The 23,083-nt window shown below is 42.4% G+C and overlaps 1 protein-coding gene across 3 annotated transcripts; it reads left to right on the forward strand.

Annotated features, from left to right (window-relative positions):
• Nucleotides 1-3,213: 3,213 nt before the first annotated feature.
• Nucleotides 3,214-22,320, forward strand: ZC4H2 (zinc finger C4H2-type containing). Of its 3 annotated transcripts, none has more exons than XM_032228235.1 (5): nt 3,214-3,397; nt 8,266-8,437; nt 11,684-11,856; nt 12,499-12,679; nt 20,423-22,320. In XM_032228235.1, the coding sequence occupies exons 1-5, from the start codon at nt 3,345-3,347 to the stop codon at nt 20,534-20,536; spliced, it is 693 nt and encodes a 230-aa protein (XP_032084126.1). In that variant the 5' UTR covers nt 3,214-3,344; the 3' UTR covers nt 20,537-22,320. The 3 variants fall into 3 exon arrangements, with proteins under 3 accessions (XP_032084126.1, XP_032084127.1, XP_032084128.1); XM_032228236.1 differs by having other exon boundaries at nt 12,517-12,679; XM_032228237.1 differs by having other exon boundaries at nt 12,533-12,679; nt 20,423-20,509.
• Nucleotides 22,321-23,083: the final 763 nt, after the last annotated feature.

The raw sequence follows: 23,083 nt of genomic DNA on the forward strand, positions 1-23,083 counted from the left end.
CAGAAAATGACAGGCGTTAGACTTCTCAGGATACAGGAAAAGTTTATTTGGCAGCCAGGTTCAGAAAGCTAGCCCATGGCTAACATTGCAAGTTCTGAACAACCTTCATTATCGAAGCACGCATTCTTATACATTCTCAAAAGCATTGCAACACGGAAATACTTAACACATTTCTTAGTGGTTACCTTGAGGAGAAAGCCTTATAAGGAGATGGGATGCTACTTCTCCTTTTGTTTATGGAGTACATGTCAATAATGAACTTTAATTGAACCTAGGACTTTTAACATAGATTTTGACATCTTGTGGTTAGGCACAGGCTTCCTGTTTCTATTGGAAGTTCCAACTCTGTCTATGTGACTTTTAATATAGAAGTAAAGGGGTTCTAAGAGGCTGTCCAGCCTGACCCAGTAGGTTTCACACTTAATGTCCAAATCTCACTTTATGGCTGCTTTAATCCTGGTGTGGAAAGTTATCACCCAGCCTAGGAAATGTTGAAAAGGCAGAATATTATATTTCCCTGGATGTGAAAGGGAGAAACGTTTTAAAGAGAAACTTCCTGCAGCTTCCTGCTTCCCCCCTCCTTTTTGTCAATGGGCCATTAAGAAAGCCAAGCTGGTCCTTTTACATAATAAAGAATTCTCCACTTCAGAATACAAGGTCAAGATCAAAGGGCAGAGAGGGCATAAAGCCAGGGACTCAGCATCTCAATCCTTCCTTCTCTTTTCTCCACCAACATTGAAGCATGTGATCATCTTTTCTGTTCAGGACTTAAACCATCTTTCCAAGCAGCCTCCATGTCTCCAGTGTCTTTTTCCCCACTTGGAGGCGAACCCAGAAGGACATTTCTTTCATCAGAACTTGGCAGTGGAATAGGGTAATGAAAGAAATGCCCTTCTGGGTTCGGCTCCAAGTGGGGAAAAAGACACTGGAGACATGGAGGCTGCTTGGAAAGATGGTTTATTGTTGGACAGGGCCACATGGCTTGAGTCCTGAACAGAAAAGGTGATCACATGCTTCAATGTTGGTGGAGAAGAAGAGAAGGCTGAGGGAGGGGCTTGCTAGGCTTTTTATAACCTGTTCAGTCCCACCTCTCTGTTTCCTGTTCCTGTGTAAGAAATGTATTCTGATTGGTTGTCAGACTCCCATGGGGCCATGCAGGGGCAACTCTCTAGGCTGTGTTTTGAATCCAGGTTTGGTTGAGTTCTCAGATGCCATGTGGTCAGTTGGGACCAATATTATCATGCTTTAATCCCATCGCCCTGGAGCTGAAGTGGAGAAGCCTTTATTATGTAAAGTGGACTAGCTTGGCCTTCTTAATGGCGCATTGATAAAGTGGGGATGGGCAGAAAGCTACAGGCAGCTATTCTGTCTTTTAAAACATGTTTCTTTCTTTTCACATCCAGAGAAATATTCTGCCTTTTCAATATTTCCTAGGATATTTCATTTTTCTGGGAGAGGGCTGGGTGATAACTTCCTACAAGGGAAATTGTAAAGAGGGGATCTGTCCCAACAAAAGGGAATAAAAAGCAGACAAAAAGTGTTTTGGAGGTTGACTGTGGCATAAGGAAAATTGAGATAGGAGGTTACGCCCCAAGAAAGGAAAATATAAAAGATCTTTTTGCCGGAGGCTTGGGGAAAATTGAAGAGGGTGGATATGTCAAAACAAAGAAAAGGGAGAAGGCAGGAATAGAGAAGTGGGACAAAAGTCTTACTAAGAAAAAATCAGACAACTAGAAATTGTTATATGGGAAAATATAAAGCTAAGGGGTTTGTTTATTCCTAAATATGACAATAAAATAGATTTGCTAACTGACTGAATAGGATAATGGAAATATAATTAAATAAAGGTTAAAACATATGGAATATGGACAAATATGAAGCTGATATGGGGAGATTGTAAAGCAGAGGTTTGTGATTCACTTTTATATAAGGTGACCAGATTAGATAATATTAAGGGTAATCTAAAACAAGATATGGAAAAATGGAGAGGGAACATAAAATATACTTACAATGGGAAACTATTGAGATTTAAAGACAGAACTACAAAGTGTAAGGATATATAATTATATAAACATAATGATGAGAATAGCTGGGAATTGTAACCAGGTCTACATCTAGGCCAAAATTAGGCCAGCGGTGGGGCGGGGGGGAGTTTAAAAGTATAATCTACATATGTATACCTTTTTGTTCTCTCTTTAAAAAAAATAGGAAGATATATGTTAAAATTAAATATGTATACTGAAAAGAATTATAAATACCATCAACATAAAATTGAGCTCGCTCAGAAGCTGAAATACACCAAATAAATGAGGTGAAGAGTGTGAAGTAGAGGAGAGAAGGGAAGAAGAGAGGGATAGGAGAGAGGGCGGGGGGGGGGGAGAGAGGAGGAGAGAAAGGAGGAGTGGAAAGGGGAGAGAGGAGAAGGAGAGAGGAAGGGGAGGTAGGGAAGAGAAGGGTGACAGAGGGAAGAAAGGAGGTAGTGAGGAGAAGGAGAGAGGGAGAAGAAAGTGATGTATAAGGTACAAATATGGTATATGGAGAGCAGAAGAGCCAATAATTGTTTTTGGGAGTTGATGGTAAGATGAATTGATGTAAACATTTAATAATACAATACGATGTTGGCTATGTAATAGTATACATGCAATTATATGTTATGAAAATGGAAAAATAAAAAAGCATATATGTATATATGAACTGAAAAAGCTTCATGGATGAGAAGTGAAACGTTTTCAAAGAAAAACCAAGAAAGTGCAGTTGCCTTTTGGAAAACAGAGCCTTTGGGTGAATCTTGACAACTTTAAGATGTTTGGACTTCAACTCCCAGAAGTCTCCAACCACTCATGAATTCTGGGAGTTAAGGTTGATATTTCTTAATGTTGCCAGAATTGAGAGACACTGGGCTCATTTGAGTTGCAAAAGCAGAGGAGGTCGGCATGCTAATTTTTCTCTCTTTCCTTCGCCTCTAACGTTGTTTGGGGAAAAATAATTCCTTCCTGCAACGACCTATCACCCTCACCTACACAAATGCAAAATGAAACAGGACAGATGCAATTTTTTTTAAAAAAAGAAATAGTTGCCGGAAGACAGCTGGCAGAAGCTACGCGCTTTGCATGGCGGGACATGTAGTCCCGACTGGCCGCGGGAGCCTGGCCGGCTACAGTGGCTGGAACTGCAAGTCCCGAGAGGTTTTGCTCTCCGCAGCTGCACTCCGCCCCCAGGAGCCCGGCACGGGCGGTGCATCGGGGTCTATTGTCTTGGCATCTCCCCCTTCCCTCCTTCCTCCCCTTTCCCCGACGGGGTTTTACATCTTTTGCGCGAGGGGCTCGCATTGTGAGCGCAGCAGAATGGCTGATGAGCAGGAGATCATGTGCAAACTCGAAAGCATCAAAGAAATCAGGTAAGAATGTGCAGAGAGGGGGTCTCATCGCTTCATCCCCTCCCTTTGGTCCCATTTTCAGGGGGGGGGTATTCAAGAGAACGGATCACGGGGGGAGGGATGTCTTCTAGCCAGCCGAGGGTCTCTTTTTCCTCCTTCCACAGGAATACACCTGGATTTCTCATCCCCAGCGTTCACACGCCGGCTGATTTTGCACAAAACACTCTCAGCTGCAAATTCTCTTTTCTCGGAAGAATCCAGTTTTGGAGGACTCGCAACCCATTGAGCGAATTGCCCCGGCTGGGTTCCATACAACCATAGGGTTGGAAAGAACCTTGAAGATCTCCCAGAGACACGGAGTTAACATGGTTCAAACTAATCAGGGGGGCTGTGTCCCAAAGGTGGTTTTTCAACTTGATTTTCTTGTTTCTTTGAAAATATCATGCTTCTCATCCAAGAAGCTTCTGAAGTTTTGACTGGATGGTGGAGAATATAAATCTTAACATTCACCATTCGGACAGAACAAAAGTTTCTTGTATGAGAAGTGAAACTCATCAAGAAAAAACAAAGAAAGTCCAATTGCCTTTTAGAAAAAACAACTTTGGGACAATCATGACCTGGATGACTGTGAATCTCCATAGATAAGGGAGCTCTTTGTGAACAGAGCAGGGAAGGTGCTGAGCTTAATGTCCCTGGCAAAGAGCTGCTGGGAAAAACAGGCAGGAAACAGATTTATTCCAGTTGTCAAAGAACACATTGGAATTGTGGAAGGAGGCTTTGGGTCATTTGAAACTTGATAAGGAGATTGTGGTCAACATATGACCACAATGGAGCCCAAAATTTCTATTGCTAAGAGAGACATTTGTTAAGTGAGTTTTGCCCCATTTTATGACCTTTCCTGCCACAGTTGTTAAGTGAATCACTATACTTGTGAAATTAGTCACACAGTTGTTAAGTGAATCTGGCTTCCCAACTGAGTTTGCTTTGCTCAGAAGGTCGCTAAAAGTGATCACATGACCTCAGGACACTGCAACTGTCACAAATATGAGCCAGTTCCCAAGCGTCTGAATTTTGATAATGTGACCATGGGGATGTTGCAATGTCGTAAGTGTGAAAGATTGTCATACATCATTTTTTCAGCACCGTTGTAACTTAAAGTAGTCACTAAACAAATTGTTGAAAGTCGAGGACTACCTGTATTGTTATGGTTTGGCCCTCCATTTGTGACTGAAGTTTGGAGGCATGGATCTTGGAGTGAAGGGAAAGAGAACCTTTGATGCATTCTGTTTGGACCAGTATCTGGGAGGAAACCTCTCAATGCATGGATGAACAAGATGTGGGTTTACTTATTTACTGTGTCCCATTATAGGTAATCCTTGACTTACAACAGCTTATTTAGTGACCATTCAAAGTTAAAATGACACTGCAAAAAGTGACATGACCAATTTTTACACAACCATTGTAGTATCCCCATAATCATATGATCAAAATTTGAATTTTTGGTAACTGATTCCTATTTTAAAAATACTGTGTTTCCCCAAAAATAAGACTGGGTCTTATTTTCTTTTAACTCCCAAAATAAGCTGTTGGCCTTATTTTCGGGGAGGTCTTGTTATTTTTGAGGTGCAGGAGGCAGAGAGCGTGGTCACCTCATGGTTGCTGCTGCGTTGCAATATTTTCCTGGAGGGCTTATTTTTGGGAAAATAGGGTAGTTTCCACAACCACAATCACTCCATGCACACACAGAAACTTATGACTAGTTTTTCCTTTTCCTTTCTTTTTCTTTTTTCTTTTCTGCTATAATTTTGCACCAGTGAAGCTAAAACCAATTTCGTTATATTTATTTTGTACAATGACAATAAAGACTATACCCAGGATGGCGAACCTATGGCATGCGTACCACAGGTGGCACACGGAGCCATTGTCAGGGCACGCAGATGACTTTAGCCTTTTTTTAAGGCCATTTTTTCGCCCTCCCCAGGCTCCAGAGGATTTATAGGAGCCTGGGGAGGGCGAAAACAGCCTCCCCCCACCCGGAGGCCCTTGGAGGATTCAGGAGCTTCCCTGAAGCCTCTGGAGCTAAAAAAAATGGCCCTATGGGCAAACTGGAGGTTCGGGAACAGACTTTGCTCTTAGGGCCGATTTAAGCCCTCTGGAGCCTTCAGGGGCCTTCCGGAGGTTTTTTGTCCTCCGGAGCCTTCAGGAAAGCCTCCGGAAAACCCTTGAAGGCTCCGGAGAGCTTAAACTGGCCCTAAGAGTTCCCGAACTTCCGGTTTGCCTGTAGGGCTGTTTTTTTGCACTCTGGATGCTTCAGGGAAGCTCTTGAAGCTTCTGGGGGCAGGGGAGGCTGTTTTAGCCCTCCCCAGGCTCCTATAAAGCCTCTGGAGCCTGGGGAGGGCGAAAAAAGCATGCAAAAAATGGGGGTGAGTGCCTGTCATGCATGCATGGGTGCTGGGGGTTGCGCATTGCATTATTGGTGCGGCACGCCCACGTACGACCTCCCTGCGCTCCTCCCACTTTCGGCACACAAGCCAAAAATGGTTTGCCATCACTGGACTATACTATGATGGTTGCTGTGTCCCAGGGTCATGTGATCATCTTTTGTAACTTCTGACAAGGAAAGTCAACGGGAAAGTCAGATTAATTTAAAGGTAATGTTAGTAATTTAACAACTGCAGTGATTCACTTAACAAAGAAAGATAAAAAAGGTCATAAAATGGGGCATAACTCACTTAACAGAGAGTTAAGCCCCAAAGTTCTGCTAAGCAAAGCAGTTTTGCTTAGTAGAAGCAAAATGGAAAATCGAGTAAAATGGGAAATCCAGTTTCTTAAAATACAGGCAAATAATTGTTTCCCTAGTGCCGCATAATGGAGTGAGCTCCCGTTCCTTGTCCCAGCTTCTGCCAACCTAGAAGTTGGAAAGCACATAAAAAATGCAAGTAGAAAAATAGGTGGGAATGGAACAGTGTTCCGTGCGCCTTCGGTGTTTTGTCATGCTGGCCACATGACCATGGAGACGTCTTCGGACAGCGCTTGCTCTTGGGCTTTGAAAGTGAGATGAGCACCGCCCTCTAGAGTCGGGAACGACTAGCACAGATGTGCGAGGGGAACCTTTACCTAATCGTTTATTTATAACTGATAATCCTCAGTTTGCAGCCACAAATGGGAACTGAAAAAAATGGCAGTAAGCAATGTGATCATTAAGTGAGGTATCAGGTGACTGCACCTGGTTTTATGACCTCTTTGCTGCGATTGTTGAAGGAGATATCACATAATTGTGATTTGGGATCTTCACTGCTAGTTTCCCCATTGGCTTTGCATGTCAGAATCACAAACGTGTGATCCCGGGGACACTGTGATCATCCTAAATGCAAGCTGGTTTATCAAGTGCCCAGTTTACAATGGCATGACTGCAAAGATGCTGCAATGGTCATAAGTATGAGGAATAAGTAACTTTTTTCAGCACCATCGTAACTTCAAATGGTTGCTTTGTGAATGGTGATAAGATGAGGATTACCTGTAATTTTTATTATTCTCAACAAGTTACAACCTTTGTTTAGTGACTATTCAAAGTTACAACAGCACTGAGAAAAGTGACTTAGGACTGTTTTTCACACTTACATCTGATGCAGCATTTCCATAGTCAGGTGATTGAAAGTCAGATGCTTGGCAACTGACTCATACTTATGACAGTGTCAGTGTCCTGGGATCATGTGATCCCCTTTGGCAACTTTCTGACAAGCAATGGGGAAGCCATTTTCACTTAAGAACTGTGTTACTAAAGTAACAACTGCAATGATTCATTTAACAACTGTAGCAAGAAATGTCATAAAATGGAGCAAAACACACTTAGTAAATGTCTCATTTAGCAACATAAATTTTGAGCTCAGTTGCCGTCGTAAGTCGAGGACTATCTGTAGTAAATCAGGAAGTTTTCTAATGCCCCGTAATACAACAGAAAAGTTCTTTTAAACTGTTGTTGAGATTCAAAAAGATTTAAGACGAAATCCAGTCAGGAATTTTGAGATGATGGGATTCCAGTTCAGAATGGTGACTTCCAGACTAAGCATGGTCTCTGAGGCACCCTTTGTCTTTAATTGTGAATCCACACATTGTATTAAAATTGGTGGAATCTGTATATTCCACCAAATTACAAACCCTGATTTTTTCCAACGATGGTGCAGTTTGCACCACATAATCCAAAACCAAGCGAATTAAATGAATAACCTATTAACCCCAATACCCAGATTCATTAAATGAATCTGGGTATTGGGGGTCACACATTGCTCTAAACCATGGATGGTTTAACTGTAGCTTAATGGAGAAACCTCATTTGTGCTGCTTTTGCACAAAATCCAAGCTACAAAATGCCAGGAATCATGAGTTGAACAGGATGTGGCTAAAACAGTGAACACGGTTGTCCCAAAGGTGCTGTTTTCCAAGAGGCAACTGGACTTTCTTGGTTTTCTTTGAAGACGTTTTGCTTCTCATTCAAGAAGCTTCTGATCCTTCCATTTTCCACCATTTGGCCAGAAGAAGCTGCTTGGACGAGAAGCGAAATGTCTTCAAAAAAACCCAAGAAAGTCCCGGTGTCTTTTGGAAAACAGCACCTTTGGCCCAACCATGACCTGGATGACTGAGAAACTCCATAGACAGTCAACGTGGTAGGTTGCAAATATGTAGAGCTTTAGTCCATCATCACAATGACTATCCTGACATCACAACCGCACCTTGCAGACCTCGTTGTTTGGAAGCTAGGCTTCCATTTCTCTCTCATTGCCAGACTCTTCTCTTTGCAGTGAGGCACAATCAAATACCTTCTGGCGACCCTGAAAATGTCACCCAGCTTCTCTGTCTTCTCCATCTCTCCCTACCCCCCCCCCCCCCAGAAATAAAACGCTGCAGATGGAAAAGATAAAAGCTCGCTTGAAGGCAGAATTTGAGGCTCTGGAATCTGAGGAGAGGCACCTGAAGGAGTACAAGCAGGAGATGGATCTCTTGCTGCAGGAAAAGATGGCTCACGTGGAGGAACTGAGACTCATCCATGCTGACATCAATGTTGTAAGTGGAGGGAGGGAAGAGATTCCATTTGAAACTTTCTGGGTGCTGATACAGTCAGAGGGGCCCTTGCTGAGGTTTCATCAGTGGACAAAGGGGAAAAGGCTTGAGGATCTAAATCCCTGTCTTGCAGCAAATGTTGCTATCAATTTTTATACAGATAGTCATCAATTTACAACTACAACTTAGCCCAAAACCTCTGGCATTAAGTAAGTCAGTTATTATGTGACTTTTGCTCCATTTTATGACCTTTCTTGCCACAGTTGTTAGGTGAATCACTGCAACGGTTAAGTAAGTAATAACAGTTTAAGTGTCTCTGGGTTCCCCATTGACTTTGCTTGTCAGAAGATCGCAAAAGGGGATCACGTGTACTCAGGACACTAAGCCATTCATAAATATGAACCAGTTGCCAAGCGTCTGAATTCTAATCAATGGCAATAGTAATAGCACTTAGACTTACATACCGCTTCATAGTGTTTTACAGCCCTCTCTAACCGGTTTGCAACAATCTGGGTTCTTATTTTAGTGACCTCAGAAGGATGGAAGGCTAAGTCAACCTTGAGCTGGTCAGGATTGAACACCATAGCGTATTGCAGAGATAGTCTGCAATACTCCATCAAGTGACCATGGGGATGCTGCAACAGTTGTACGTGTTTTTCAGTGCCATTGTGATTTCAAATGGTCACTAAATGAGCTGTTGTAAGTCGAGGATTAGCTATATTCTCAAGGTGACCTTGCTGTATTTTCCAGCGTTTCCTGCCAAAGTGCTGTGGCTGGTTGAAAACTCTGGAGGTTGCAGTTTTAAAGCACACTAAGCCGGGGGTGGGGGTGGGGATATGAAATAAGATCTTCCCTATTTATATATATATATAATATAATTTTCAAAACAGACACAACTCAAAGAATCCTCCTTTACATACTGTAGAAAGTGTATCAGTTGGTTACAAAAGACTTTTGTGCATCTCTTCCACAATCATCAAGCATAATTCATATTAACTCATAATTATTTTAACTCAGATATATTTATACATATTACCATCATCATACCTCCATTTTCATTTGGCTATAATTGTTTAAACGTCCTTCATCATAAAATATATCAAGATTTAAAACATAACCACACACTGGCATTTCATTTGCTATTTCTAATATCCTCCAATAACCCTGAATCCTTATGGCCCATTCTGACTAAACATCCGTAATATTTAGTAACAAAAATTTCTAATCCTCCTTTCCAAATCACTGTTTACAATTTACATCCACTTTCCTTATGTTGTACCCATGCATATATATATATATACGTTGTTATCATGATCCCTCCTTTATTTGACTGTGTCCTTTATCATAACATTTCCCCCTAATAAACAAAACTTAATTAAATTTAACTTAGTTCTTTTTTATTAACCTTTATATATAACCAAAAAATTTCTAATCTTCCTTTCATGGGTACCATTCAATATTCATATCCAATTATTACTTATCATAGCAATACATATGTATATGTACATTATTATCATTATCAATTATTTATTTAACTATATCTATTGTCACTAAATTTCACTAAGTTTAACTAGTTTTAGATTATACCCTTTCATCTATCAACCTGTATCTTTCCAGTAGCAAAACAACCTCATGTCTTCTGGCATTTGTGGTATCAGTCCTCTAATCATCTCCTTAATCAAATTTGTATGGACTCCTCTTTGCAACTCATTGCTTATTAAGTCTCTCATGTAATTTCGATGCTCTTCTTCTGTTTCCTTAATCAGCTTATCTTTAATTGTCAGTGGTGTTTTCAATGATGTTCCTAACAAAATTTCTCTTTAAATCCATAAATTCTTTTATTTTTTTCTTGTTCTGTATCTTGCCATCTGGGGTAGAGTTCCCCTCCATTTAATTCTTCTTTCCGTATTCCACTCTTTCCATTTCCAGACACAAACCAATCACCATAGATATCAGCGGATTTAATTTCTTTGTGGTCATTTTTCTCTTCGGTTTTTAGGACTCTAACCTCCACTTTTTCTACTTGATAAACATCTCCAACTTCTTCATCATATTTTACTGTTAGATGCTCTAGATTTTCCAATTTCTTCTCCGTCCTCTCAAATGTATTTGATAGTTTCTGAATTTCTAACAATATCTTTTGCAAACTTAAAGTTTCTTTCTGCTGTTGAGATTGTGCCATTATCTCCAGCTGACAAGCACTGCTGCTCTGGCTTGGAAGGTTTTTACAAGATTAAGCATAAATTCACAATAAGGTCTTATTTTCACTTTTCTCTGGTTAAAGATATACTTCAAAGGAACATCTGCATGCTTTTCTTCTTATCACTCTCTATAGACAAAGCCTTGAAGTGCCAAGCCAGAATAATCAGTGAGGAAAGTAAAAGTGTTTTGTTTCCAATACACAAACCTCCAGCCTCCGAGTAGCAGTGTCGTCTTTCCCTCTGTTGTTACAATTTTCTTTGTTGCTTTTTGTATCTTTTTTATTCCAAGTTTTAAAAAAAGTCAAATTCTTGAATGAAATAGAAAAGAAAAAGGGAAAAAACACACGCAGTAATGAAGAAGGAGAATTTTAGTCCATAGGTTGCAAAAAATAATAATGAAAAAAGAAGAAGAAAACTTAATCCATTCGTTTTTAAAACGGCTTGCATAAATTCCATCCATAAAAATAACATTTAAAAAGTAAGATAACCCACTGTCCAAAACCATTCAAATTCCACTGCTTATTTCTTCTGTTCTCAAATTTAAATTAACTTTAAGTTTTTTATAGGCAGTCTCTTTTAAAACGGTAAAAATTCCTCACCAGCTGGAAACACTTTCTCTTTCCATATCCTTCTGTTTTGGAGCTGCCCCGACTTCATCAGCTGGTGGCTGGACTTTTTGTCGCCAGCTTGAAGAACTTCTCTTGGATCCATCAGGGACTTTGCGATGTCCCTGAGATCAGCAAGATGTATTCTTCCTGTTCACCGTCTCTGCGGGACAGTTTGGTCCGATTGGACCACCCAGCGGCAAAAGTATCAGTGCTGTCTCAGAGCATCGAGACCGCACGTCCGTATCGCTGCAACGTTGGCTCCTCCCTCCTCTTCCTTATTTTTTGCTGTCTCGAACATTTTACATGAGAAAAGAAAGCCTAGCATTAGAGGGAGGCCACCACTATCACCCTCAGTTACCTCAAGTTGGAGGATTAGGATCAGTCATTAAGCTACGAGGGATAGATCTGCTCAAAGACTGGATTTCCTGCTTCTCTTCCAGATGGAAAACACGATCAAACAGTCCGAGAATGACCTGAACAAGCTCCTGGAATCAACACGCCGTCTCCATGAGGAATACAAGCCTCTCAAAGAACATGTGGATGCTCTGAGAATGACTTTGGGTTTGCAAAGGTTGCCTGATTTGTGTGAAGAGGAAGAAAAACTTTCTCTTGAGTAAGTTGAGAAGATACTGACCTTAATGTTCTAAAGTCTATTATGGGTCTGGCGGGGAAAGTGAAGAAGTCCATGGATTCATGAAAGAGTATATTGGGAATACTGATAAAAGGGAGTATTTGTAGCTCAGTGTTGAAATGAGGGATCCTTGGTGCTTTCTGAGTTTGATTGTTTTCTTGCAGATGTTTCATTATGAAACTAGGTAAAAATGCTGGACTGTCTAGCACACTGATGATATTACCTAGTTTCATAATGAAAACTCTGCAAGAAAACAACCAAGAACACCTCAGTTCTTCTCCTCTAACTGACAGTGTTACCTAGTTGGGTAATGAAATATCTGCAAGAAAACAACCAACTTCGGAGAACACTAAGGACCTCTAATTTCAACACTGAGCTACTAATATTCTTCTTTATTGAGACTAAAAAATGGATTTAGCTGTTGTGGGTGATTCTGTAATTATAACCCTCCCCGCCACCCCCCTCCCCCCCATTCCTTCATATTTCATAGAGACAGGATGCTGCAGGGAGAAAACTAGATCCTAGAGATAGCTTATTCTATTTGCTCTACAAAAATAGAAGTGAAATAAAAGAGCTGGTTGGTTTCTAAATCTTTCAGCCCTAATTGGATGTTGTTGTTTTTTGGCTTTATGATCTGTCTAGTTACTTTGAAAAGCAGAAAGCTGAATGGCAGACGGAGCCACAGGAACCTCCAATTCCAGAATCCTTGGCTGCAGCGGCAGCAGCTGCTCAACAGTTGCAAGTGGCCCGGAAACAGGATACGAGGCAGACGGCCACTTTCAGACAACAGCCACCTCCAATGAAGGTAAGTAGGCGCAAGTTCAGTGTTACAATTTTTTGTATATACTGTATTTTTCGAAGTATAAGTAGGTACCTTAGTTTTTGGGGAGGAAAATAGGGGAAAAAATCTGTCTACCAGGTATTCATCTGACTAGCGTCCTTAGTGTGGTCAGCTTCAGCAAATAGGTTTGCTGGTTTTGAACTCATGCGCTTTTTATCCCCTAGATTATGTATTCCAAGTGAGGCCACACACTGATTAACTATCACTTACAATCATTACAAACAATCATTATTGAGGGCAAGTGAGAAGTCTATTTGGACCAAAAAGGAGTACGCTTCCCTATCTAAACTCTATCTGAGATCATCCACCAGCATGATCGGTGCTATTTCTATTCTGGAAACTTGGAGCAGTAATACTAGCAAATTATCTGCTCCATAGAAAAATTGAAGGACATACTTCAATGAGAAAATTCAAAGAAGATAGCCACAATTTGCAAAAGAAATTGTTTTTGAAGCACAGACTCAATTTTGTTTGTCTCTACTGTTCCAAGCCTCACTTAGATGTACCAGTATCTAAAGGGGTGAGTATGCTGCAGTAAAAATATTCAAAGCTTTTTTCAGCCTTAATGACATGCTAACCAGTGACTGATCTTCCATGCCAGCCCTAATGAGGCGCTAATGTGGGAGAGCACAGCAATGAGAAAAGCAGGCAAAGCATGGAAGATCACTTCACTCGTTAGCACCTCATTAAGGCTGAAAAAAAGCTTTGAAAAAGCTACATTCGGAATATAAGATGCAACCAAATTTTCAGCCTCTTTTATGGGGGGGAAGTGTGTCATACTCCGAAAAATACGGTAGATCACTGTTTTTCAGCCTTGGCAACTTGACGATGTGTGGACTTCAATTCCTAGAATTCTCTGGCCAGCATGGCTGTCTGGGGAATTCTGGGAGTTGAAGTCCATACTTCTTTGAGTAGCCCAGGTTGAAAAACACTAATATAGATGAATTAGTTGTAAAACTAGACATTGTGAGATCCTTCCTTTTTCCCATGGACCCCCAAATCTGAGACTGCACCAGCTATTTCAACTAGAGCAACCTTTTATTTTCCTTGAACTTCAGGTTCTTAGACTTGGTCCAAAACTCTGGAGCATCAGAAAATGATCTTCTCCCTCTGGATCATGAATGTTCTGTATTTCTTTTCTGTTCTTTGTGATCTTAGATTTTTCACAGGTTCATATTTTTTATTAATGCTCATACCTGTCAGGGCTGCTTCCCACAGTAACCAAGAAAGAAACCACTCAACTCCATTCGGTAGAATTAAGAGTACTTTTACTGGTCATAAGTAGATAGTAGCTAGGCAAAGCAAGATCTGAGGCAAAAGCGTGCGTAATCATAGATATCAATATGTGACCCAACCCCCTCCCCTTGGCAACCCCATCCCATAGTCCAATCCATACACCCCACAGGTGTCATGTGGGAGACATCTTCAAAAATCATCATCAGGTTGGTATGCCGGACAGTTGGCCTTGGCGGCAACTCCTCTATCTGCAGCATGCGCAGTAGATGGTGCGAACACTCCCTTTTTACAGTCACTCATGCACTGGAATAATTCCCCCACCCAAATACCATGTCCCCCCCTTCCCCGTTTCAATGGCAGCCGAAAGTAAGCAGCAAAACAGAGGCTGACATCCGGCCCTCTGTCAGGAAAGGAAATCACCCCTGCAGAAAAAGAACAAGCAAACACACAAACAACGTAAAACAGGAACAAGGAAAAGGTGGAAATGTCCAAATCAATTTGGATCATGGCTTCTTGGGGTAGGTAGAGTAGAATTTTTGTAAAAGTCGAGGAGCCCTCACGTGGGACTTATCGACCCATTCAGCATGAGAGGGGGGAAAATGTTTCCAGGATATGAGATACTGAATCCGATTTCTATGTTTCCGAGAGTCCAAAATCTCTTTAATCTCAAAATGTTGCTCTCTCTCAATGAAAAGAGAGGCAGGTGGTGCAGGTAGAGGAACTCGCAGAGGAAGTGTGTTCCGGCTTCAAAAGGTTGACATGAAACACTAGGTAAACACGGTTAAGGTATTTAGGCCGTTTCAGTCGCACCGACACAGGGTTAATAATCTTTGCAATAGGAAGTGGACTGACGTACTTAGGACCCAGTTTCTTAGACTTCTGGGTTGTTTGGAGAAACTTGGTAGACAAAAACACATGATCTTCAACCTTGTATTCTCTTTGTTTAGTCCTCTTCTTGTCAGCCTGTTTCTTGTGTGCTCGATGAACAGCATCCAATGCCCTGTATGCCAAAGGCCATATTGTGCGGAGCTGGTCACTCTAGTTGGAGAGAGACAGAACTTGAGGCTTTTCTTGTGGCACCTCCGGAATAGGCACAAAATCATGGCCAAACACTACTTTAAACAGGGTAAACCCCGTGCTGCTGTGCACCGAGTTGTTGTAGGCCACTTCAGCATGAGGTAACAACTCAACCCAATTATCTTGCTGATAATTAATGAAACATCGGAGGTACTGTTCCAAAATAGAATTAGTCCTTTCACAAGCTCCGTTAGTTTGAGGATGGTGGGGGAGCTTAGCCCCTGGGTGGAGCAAATCAACTTCAAAAACTCCTTCCAAAATAAGGAGGTGAATTGAACCCCTCTATCGGAGATAATGCGGTCCGGTACACCATGTAGACGATATACATGCATAATGAACAATTTACCCAAGGATTTAGCCGACGGGATTTTGGAACAAGGAACAAAATGAACCTGTTTGGAAAACAAGTCCGTAACAACCCAAATCACAGTATTCTCTTGACTCTCTGGTAATTCAACAATGAAATCCATAGATATTTCCTTCCACGGAGCCTCCGGATAGGCCACGCCTTGGAGCAGGCCTTGGGGCTTCCCTGGTGGGCGTTTCGCAGTAGCACATGTGGGGCAACTGGCCGCATAAGACTCAATGTCTTTCTTCAATGATGGCCACCAAAATTGCCTTTTAATGAGATGCAGAGTTTTCACAAATCCAAAATGGCCTGCCATGCGTGAATCGTGGGCCGGTTGTAGGACCAAAGTCCTAATGGTAGCAGGAACATACACTTTAGCTCCTATCCAAGGTAGACCATCTTTCATGGTACACTCATTTGAATGTTTAAACCATTCATCGGACTCAAGGCCCTCCTTGAGTTTGAAGATGAGGTCCTTTGTGACCTCAAAATTAGAGCTGCTCTGGCTTCTGATGACCACCAGAGCAGCAAGACTCTTCGCTGGGATGACTGGGTGAACCACGCTAAGCTTTGAGCTGTTGTATTGAGGGAGTCTGAATAAAGCATCAGCCATAAAGTTCTTCCCCCTTGGGATATACTTCAAAATGAACTTGAACCTGTTGAAATGTTGTGCCCATCTCATCTGTTTAGGAGATAACTTCCGAGGGGTCTTTAACGCCTCTAAATTCTTGTGATCAGTCCATACCTCAAAAGGGTGTTTAGCTCCCTCCAGGAAATGTCGGCAGGTCATCAAAGCCCACCTGACTGCAAAAGCCTCCTTTTCTCATATAGCCCATCGTCTCTCTGTCTCAGTTAGCTTCCGAGAGTTATAAGTGCAAGGTTGCAGTTTCCCATCAGCATTATTCTGTAGTAATACTGCTCCTACTGCAACATCACTAGCATCTGCCTGGACCACAAATGGCGAATCCATGTCTGGGTGTTTCAAAACTGGTTCAGCTGCAAAGAGGCGCGTTAGTTTTTCAAATACAGCTTGACACTCCATAGTCCAATTTAATGGCTTTCCTGGTCTAGGTTTGGCCTCCCCTTTAGATTTTAGGAGGTTCGTAATAGGGAGGGCAATGCTGGCGAACGAGGGAATAAATTGACGATAAAAATTCGCAAATCCCAAAAAACTTTGCAATTTTTTGCGGGTGCAGGGGGGCGCCCATTCAGTGATAGCTTGGACCTTTGCTGGGTGCATCTCAATGCCCTCATGGGAGATGCGATACCCAAGGTAGTCAATTTTCTCTTGATGAAATTCACACTTAGACAGTTTTGCATACAGTTCCGCTGCACGGAGTTTCTTGAACACTGAGCGGACCAATTTCACATGTTCTTCACGTGTTTCCGTGTAAATAAGGATGTCATCAAGATAGACCATCACCCCTTTGTACAGGTGGTCATGCAAAACTTCATTTATTAGTTGCATGAAAACAGCTGGTGCTCTCTGCAGGCTAAATGGGAGTACTCGGAATTGAAAACAACCAAGTGGGCAGTTGAAAGCAGTTTTCCATTCATCTCCCTCTTTAATTCTGACTCTGTAATAGGCCTCTCATAGGTCTAATTTTGTGAAAATCTTCCCTTTACCCAATTGGGCCAACATATCCTTCATTAAAGGTAGTGGGTAGAGGTTCTGAACAGAGACCGCGTTCAGGTTCTTGTAATTAACACAGAAACGAAAGGAGCCATTTTTCTTTTCTCTGAACAGAATTGGAGCAGCTACTTGGGGTCTAGCAGGTTTAATGAAACCCCATTTTTTGTCAATAAATTTCCTCAACTCATCCATTTCACGGGGGTCATCGAATAAATCTGAGGTTTTCGAAGTTTTACCCTGGGGAGAATATCAATGCTGCAATCAGTGGCACGGTGTGAGGGAAATTTATCAGATGATTTTTCACTGAAAACATCTCTTAGGTCCCAATACTCTCTTGGGATTTTCTCCTCCCCATCAATTTTTGCCCCCTGGCAGCTAGGATAGGGCCAGCATTGTTTCATTTGGGAATCTCCCCCCCTCCCTCAGGGGGTGTAACAGATCAGATGCGTATCCACCCTTTTCTCCAGTTGATGCGTGGATTCCATTTACGTAACCAGGGTAAGACTAATATAAGAGGCCGGTCCATCCCTGGAGCTACAATAAAACTTATTGACTCTTGGTGAGTTCCCATCCACATGTCTATTGGCTCAATCACAAAATGGGCTGGGCTGCCTCCAGCTATTGAGCTGTCCAACTGGCAAAAAGCAATTGGGACCTTCAAAGTTTTTAGTCTTAGGCCCAATTTTTCCACTACTTCGGGGCTAACGATGCAACGTATGCAACCTGAATCTAAAAGGGCCAGCATTTTCTCTTGCGCTCTAGTAGAGGGCAGTTTACGTTCCACTGGGATAGTCATGGGGCCCGATCGGGAGCTTACTAGACGATCGTCATCAGATTCGGTTTCATTTTCCTCCAATGAGGAGGGTGATTTCTCTTCCCCTGCGGCGGGGTGGACTTGTCGATTAGCTTCCAATGCCTTCATGGTGATCTCCCTCCTCCTCCCAAGCAGTTTCTCTGGCCTCCTCTCCCCCCTAATAGAGGGCCTTGGGCTCATCTTGGTGCGGCAGTTTGCTGCTAGGTGCCCCTCCTCCCCACAACTGACAGAGATGAGCAATCTAGGTTTGCCTGCAGACCCACTTTTCCCTCCTTAAGGAGTTCCTTGGGGGGGTTGGGGTGGGGGAGCCTTCTCTCTCTCTCTATCTTCGCTATAATTGTCACGTGCTAAATCAATCTCCATCTCTGCAGCCAGTTCATAGCAGAGCTGCAAATTGGGGGGAGGGAGCCCCCTGTTTACACCGTTCTTGTTTCCCTGGGTAATGGTTTTAAATTCAGTTCTTGCTTTTCGCTCCGTGAGTGAATCATCAAAGCATTTACTCAGAGCAGCCATAAATCTTTTCTAGTCTCTCAGTAGGGGGGGGGCGGAGGTCAGCATTTTGCAGGGGCCCCCTCCAAACAGCTGCCTTATTTTCCAACGCCTTTGTAATTTTTCTTACCTTGGCCTCTTCATTTGGAAGATCGTCTCCGAACTGTTGCATGTAATTCCACAGTTGCCCGAGGGAAACCATAAAATCTTTAGATTCTCCCCCAGACTTCACACCCAGGGAGGGAACTTTAGCCATCCGGCGTCTGGGGGGGGGACTCCTCCTCTTGGAATGTTTCTGGCTGTTGCTGGTGGGGTCGTCCTGGTCAGTTCCCCCTTTTGCCACCCCCCCCAGCTCCTCTCAGGCAGTATAAGCCCTCTGCAGACCTCTCCTCCGTTTCATGGAGATCTGTTTCTCTTCCAGAGTCACGACGGTAACGTCACCTCTCCCAAGCCTCTTCAAATAGCTTCATAGCCTTGGACATCATGAGGTTTTCCTCATCTTCCCCCTGGTCACTGCCTTGTTGGGACATTCTCCAGGGGTTTGGAAATTTTGTTGCACTCCCCTCGGAAGGTATTAGCTCCGGGATGAGTGCAAGACTGAGATCTTGCTTAATGTCAGGGCTGCTTCCCTCAGTAATCAAGAAAGAAACAACTCAACATTTTTTAGAATTAAGAGTACTTTTACTGGTCATGAGTAGATAGTAGCTAGGCAAAGCAAGATCTGAGGCAAAAGCGCACGTAATCATAGATATCAATATGTGACCCAGCCCCCCCCCCCCTTGGCAACCCCATCCCATAGTCCAATCCGTACACCCCACGGGTGTCATGTGGGAGACATCTTCAAAAATCATCATCAGGTTGGTATGCCGAACAGTTGGCCTTGGCGGCAACTCTATCTGCAGCATGCACAGTAGATGGTGCGAACACTCCTTTTTTACAGTCACTCCTGCACTGAAACTATTCCCCCACCCAAATACCATGCCCCCCCTTCCCCGTTTCAATGGCAGCCGAAAGCAAGCAGCAAAACAGAGGCTGACATACCTCTGAATTCAGGACCATGACATAGGAAAAGTTTTCATAGATAGATTGTGGGGAGAAGTAGTCCAGGGAAGGGAAGGGAGGGAAGAGGAGAGGAAGGAAAGGGAGCTATATATGATCAAAAGACAGAAGTCAGTTGCTAGCTTATCTTGTAAACAGCAAATCAGTCCAGATGGTGAACAACCGGGAAAATATACCGTATTTTTTGGAGTATAACGCACCTTTTTCCCTCAAAAAAGAGGCGGAAAATCTGGGTGCGTCTTATACACTGAATACAGGATTTTTTGCCCCATGAAACCACGCCCCTTTCACCAAAATGGCAGAGCCTGTAGGAGGCTTTCAGAGAGCTCCTGGGGGCTGGGGAAGGCAGAAATGAGTGAAAACAGGCTGTTTTTTGCTCAATTTTGCCCCCCCCCCCCAGCCCCCAGGAGCTCTCTATAAGCCTCGTAAAAGGGTATTGATGCAATTGTTTTGACAAAAAAAATGGGCCGGTTTTTGCTTGTTTTCCTAATCAACTAGTTCTCTAATTAGGTAGTTCTTTAATTAAGCACTACCCTAACCAAGGAATTATCAAGGAGAAAAACCACACCCCAATATGGGCAGTGCAAACTATTGTATAAAAAGAAGCAAACTCCACTCTCACTGATGATGTTACCTAGTCGGGTAATAAAATGTCTACAACCAGACAAGCCCAGAAAGCACCAAGAACTCCATATTAATGGTTTAGTCTGTAAATTCTGGTTAAGCAAACCATCACCCAGTGCTTTGTATGATCCCAATCTGGGTCAGTCTTCCCAAGCTGAGCATCTCTGCGTCCCACTGAAAGGGTCTCTAAACTTGGCAGTTTCAAGGCTTGTGGACTTCAGGTTCTAGAATTCGTCAGCCAACTATGCTGGCTGAGGAATTCTGGGACTTGAAATCCACAAGTCTTAAAGTTGCCAAGTTTGGAGAGTCCTGTTCTAGGAATTCTGATTCCCATAGTCCTGTTGGAAAAGACCAGTCCAAGCCAAGAGGATCACAGTCTCTCCTACCTTTCCAATCCCAACACATCAACTTTGTTCTTCTCTCTAGGCATGTCTCTCCTGCCACCAACAGATCCACCGAAACGCCCCCATCTGTCCTCTCTGCAAAGCCAAGAGCCGGTCACGTAATCCGAAGAAACCCAAGAGGAAGCAAGATGAATGAAAAATTACAGAACAGTCTCGTCCAGCCACCCCATCCCAGACCAGAAGACCTTTTCCTTCTTTTGTGGTAGACCTGTCCAGATGATCTACATTTGTTGGCTTGTGAAACCTGAGTGTGACTTAAGCTTTTGTTCCGTTTAACGTGTCAGCACCCTTGTGCAGTCTGTTGAGTGACGCTGGTTTTCAGCAAATCTGGGAAGAAGCTGCTTTTGGTGGAGACGTGAAGAGCATAGTGCTACCTTTGGACCCTGCACACCCACAGGGGCTATGCCCTCCTGATGGCAAACATTTTGTGCAGAGAATGTAATGGGTGGCTTGACTCCTCTTTAACAGCATGTGCTTAAAAAGCAAATGGATTTCAAGCCCCCCTTTTTATTCAACTGATCAAAGGCCCATTGTTTCCATGACTTGTTTATTTTTTTTATCAGGACAGTATTTTTGCACCAAGACTATACTTTTCCATTCAGTCTCCAATGCTCAAGAGTCTTTTCATAGAGATGTCAGGATATGTAATGTTTGCTTGGGTTTGTGCTTGGTATAACTTGGTTTTGTGCCTACGTATAACTAAATAAGATGCGATAACTCAACAGTTGAAGAAGCTGAGCTTATAGTCTGGGTTTGAGACCCAAGCGCCTTGGGATAGGGTGAGCTCCTGTTCTTTACTCCAGCTCCTGTCCATCTAGAAGTTCAAAAGCATGCAAATGCAAGTCTATAAATAGATTTTACTTGGGGGGAAGATAACAGTGATTTGTGCACCTTTGGCATATAGCCATACTGGTCACATAACGAAGGAAGTGTCTGCAAACAATGCTGACTTCCTAAGAAACAGATGAGCATCGCCCCCTAGAAGCAGACATGACTTGACAAAACTACTGAAGTTCTGTTACCCAGAACTACTGAAGAACTGTGTAGCTTCTGAATTCCCTGCATAATCATCTCTAATGTGACTCCCTTTTCCTTTTCCTGCTGCAACATCGTCTGTATTGATCTTTGTCCTCCTGCTGGTGAGGAGGAGGGTGTAGTTGTTGCAGAACCAATGGTTATTACGTTTTTACTCATCTTCAAATTCTTCTGTGTTCTAATCCACTAGGTATGGGTATCAATTGTCCAAAATGACCATAACATGGTCAAAAAATAAGAAATAGGAAAAGAATTAACAAAAAGAGGCAATAGTCCCAAAAAAAACCACAGGAAAAAAAGTAAAGAAGGGGGAGGGAAAAAAGAAAACGTACTGAGAAGAACCTTATCCAATTTAATCCAATTTGAAAAAAGGAAAAATATGAAAACAAGGGAAAAAGAAAAAACAATTAAAAATGATCCCCAAATTAAAAAAAATCACAATGTGAAAAAGCAAAGATTGTGCGGAAAAAATATTTAAATCCCCCCTTTGTCCAATTCAATGGAAAACAAAATAGCTGGTATCTCCCAAAATATGCAAAGAAATAGCAAGAGAAAAAAATAGCCAAAACAAAACAGAGGGGAAGCACAACTTTCACAAGGAGAAATAGACACTGCCACACACACACATCCCAAAAAGTTACAAGGCTTTTCTGAGATGGAATAAAAGGAAGTAAGAGCCTTTCCCAGCTCACTCCAGGCTTTCTCAAAATTGTTTATCTTATTCTTTCCAAACAAAGTTCCAGACACTGAGGATTTCAAAGGGAACACCTGTATAAACAATCCTGTTCTTTTCACTGTCAGTTCTTCACTTAGTAACATGTCCTTGAGGGAAACAACTTTTCTCCAAACATTTAATGCAAAAATAAAAACAATGTATCAAGCCTCTAGATGGCAGTGTTACTAGTTTCCCACTTTCTCCTCTGCGTTTTATTTTCTAAAAACATAAAAAATCCATTAAGAAGAAAAAAATACAGGAATACTTTAAACCAAAATAAACAAAGGGAAAATTCTTAAATGATGCATTTTAATTGTCCAAAGGGTCCAAATGAAAAAAGAAAAAAGAAAGACATAAGCCATATCCATTTAAAAGTGAACTACGTTGAAAGTCCAGTCAAGCTTCCAGCAGTAAAAAGGAAAAATAAAGAGGAAACTTTCACTTTGACTATATATTAAATTCGCCGCTTACTCTCTCACCAGTCAGCTTTTTAACTTAATTTTCTTCACATAGGGTGTTCTTTGAAATAGAAGAAAAATATAACACACTCACCAAAACGACACGCTTCTCTCCTGCACTTTACGTAGCGGAGCTGTCTGCAGTTTCAGCAACGTTGTGGCTGCCTCTTAGCTGCCAGCAAAAGGAGCTTTCCCTGGATCACCGGAGACTTTGTGGGGTCTCTGTGATCGACAGGATATGCCGGTTTAGGTCAAAATTGGACCACCCAGAGACCAAAATTCGGCAGCAATCCTGGAGCAGCAGCAATAGCAATAGCAGTAGACTTATATACCGCTTCATAGGCCTTTCAGGCCTCTCTAAGCGGTTTACAGAGAGCAGGAATGTCCATCATTTCACCGCGACGCCTAGTGGTGCGGGGTGAGTGAGCAGTGACTGGGGGACCAATTCGGGGGTGTGACCAGCCAGCAATCCCTA

The sequence above is a fragment of the Thamnophis elegans genome, chromosome 12 (assembly GCF_009769535.1).
Source record: "Thamnophis elegans isolate rThaEle1 chromosome 12, rThaEle1.pri, whole genome shotgun sequence".
In the NCBI taxonomy this organism is placed as follows: domain Eukaryota; kingdom Metazoa; phylum Chordata; class Lepidosauria; order Squamata; family Colubridae; genus Thamnophis; species Thamnophis elegans.

Bases quoted from the DNA above. Each gene is read 5' to 3' on its own strand.
- ZC4H2 (XM_032228235.1), top strand. From the start codon at position 3,345: ATGGCTGATGAGCAGGAGATCATGTGCAAACTCGAAAGCATCAAAGAA. The intron at 11,857-12,498 runs GTAAGTTGAGAA...TGTTGTTTTTTG, and splicing joins GAAGAAAAACTTTCTCTTGA to GCTTTATGATCTGTCTAGTT. The intron at 12,680-20,422 runs GTAAGTAGGCGC...TCTTCTCTCTAG, and splicing joins AACAGCCACCTCCAATGAAG to GCATGTCTCTCCTGCCACCA.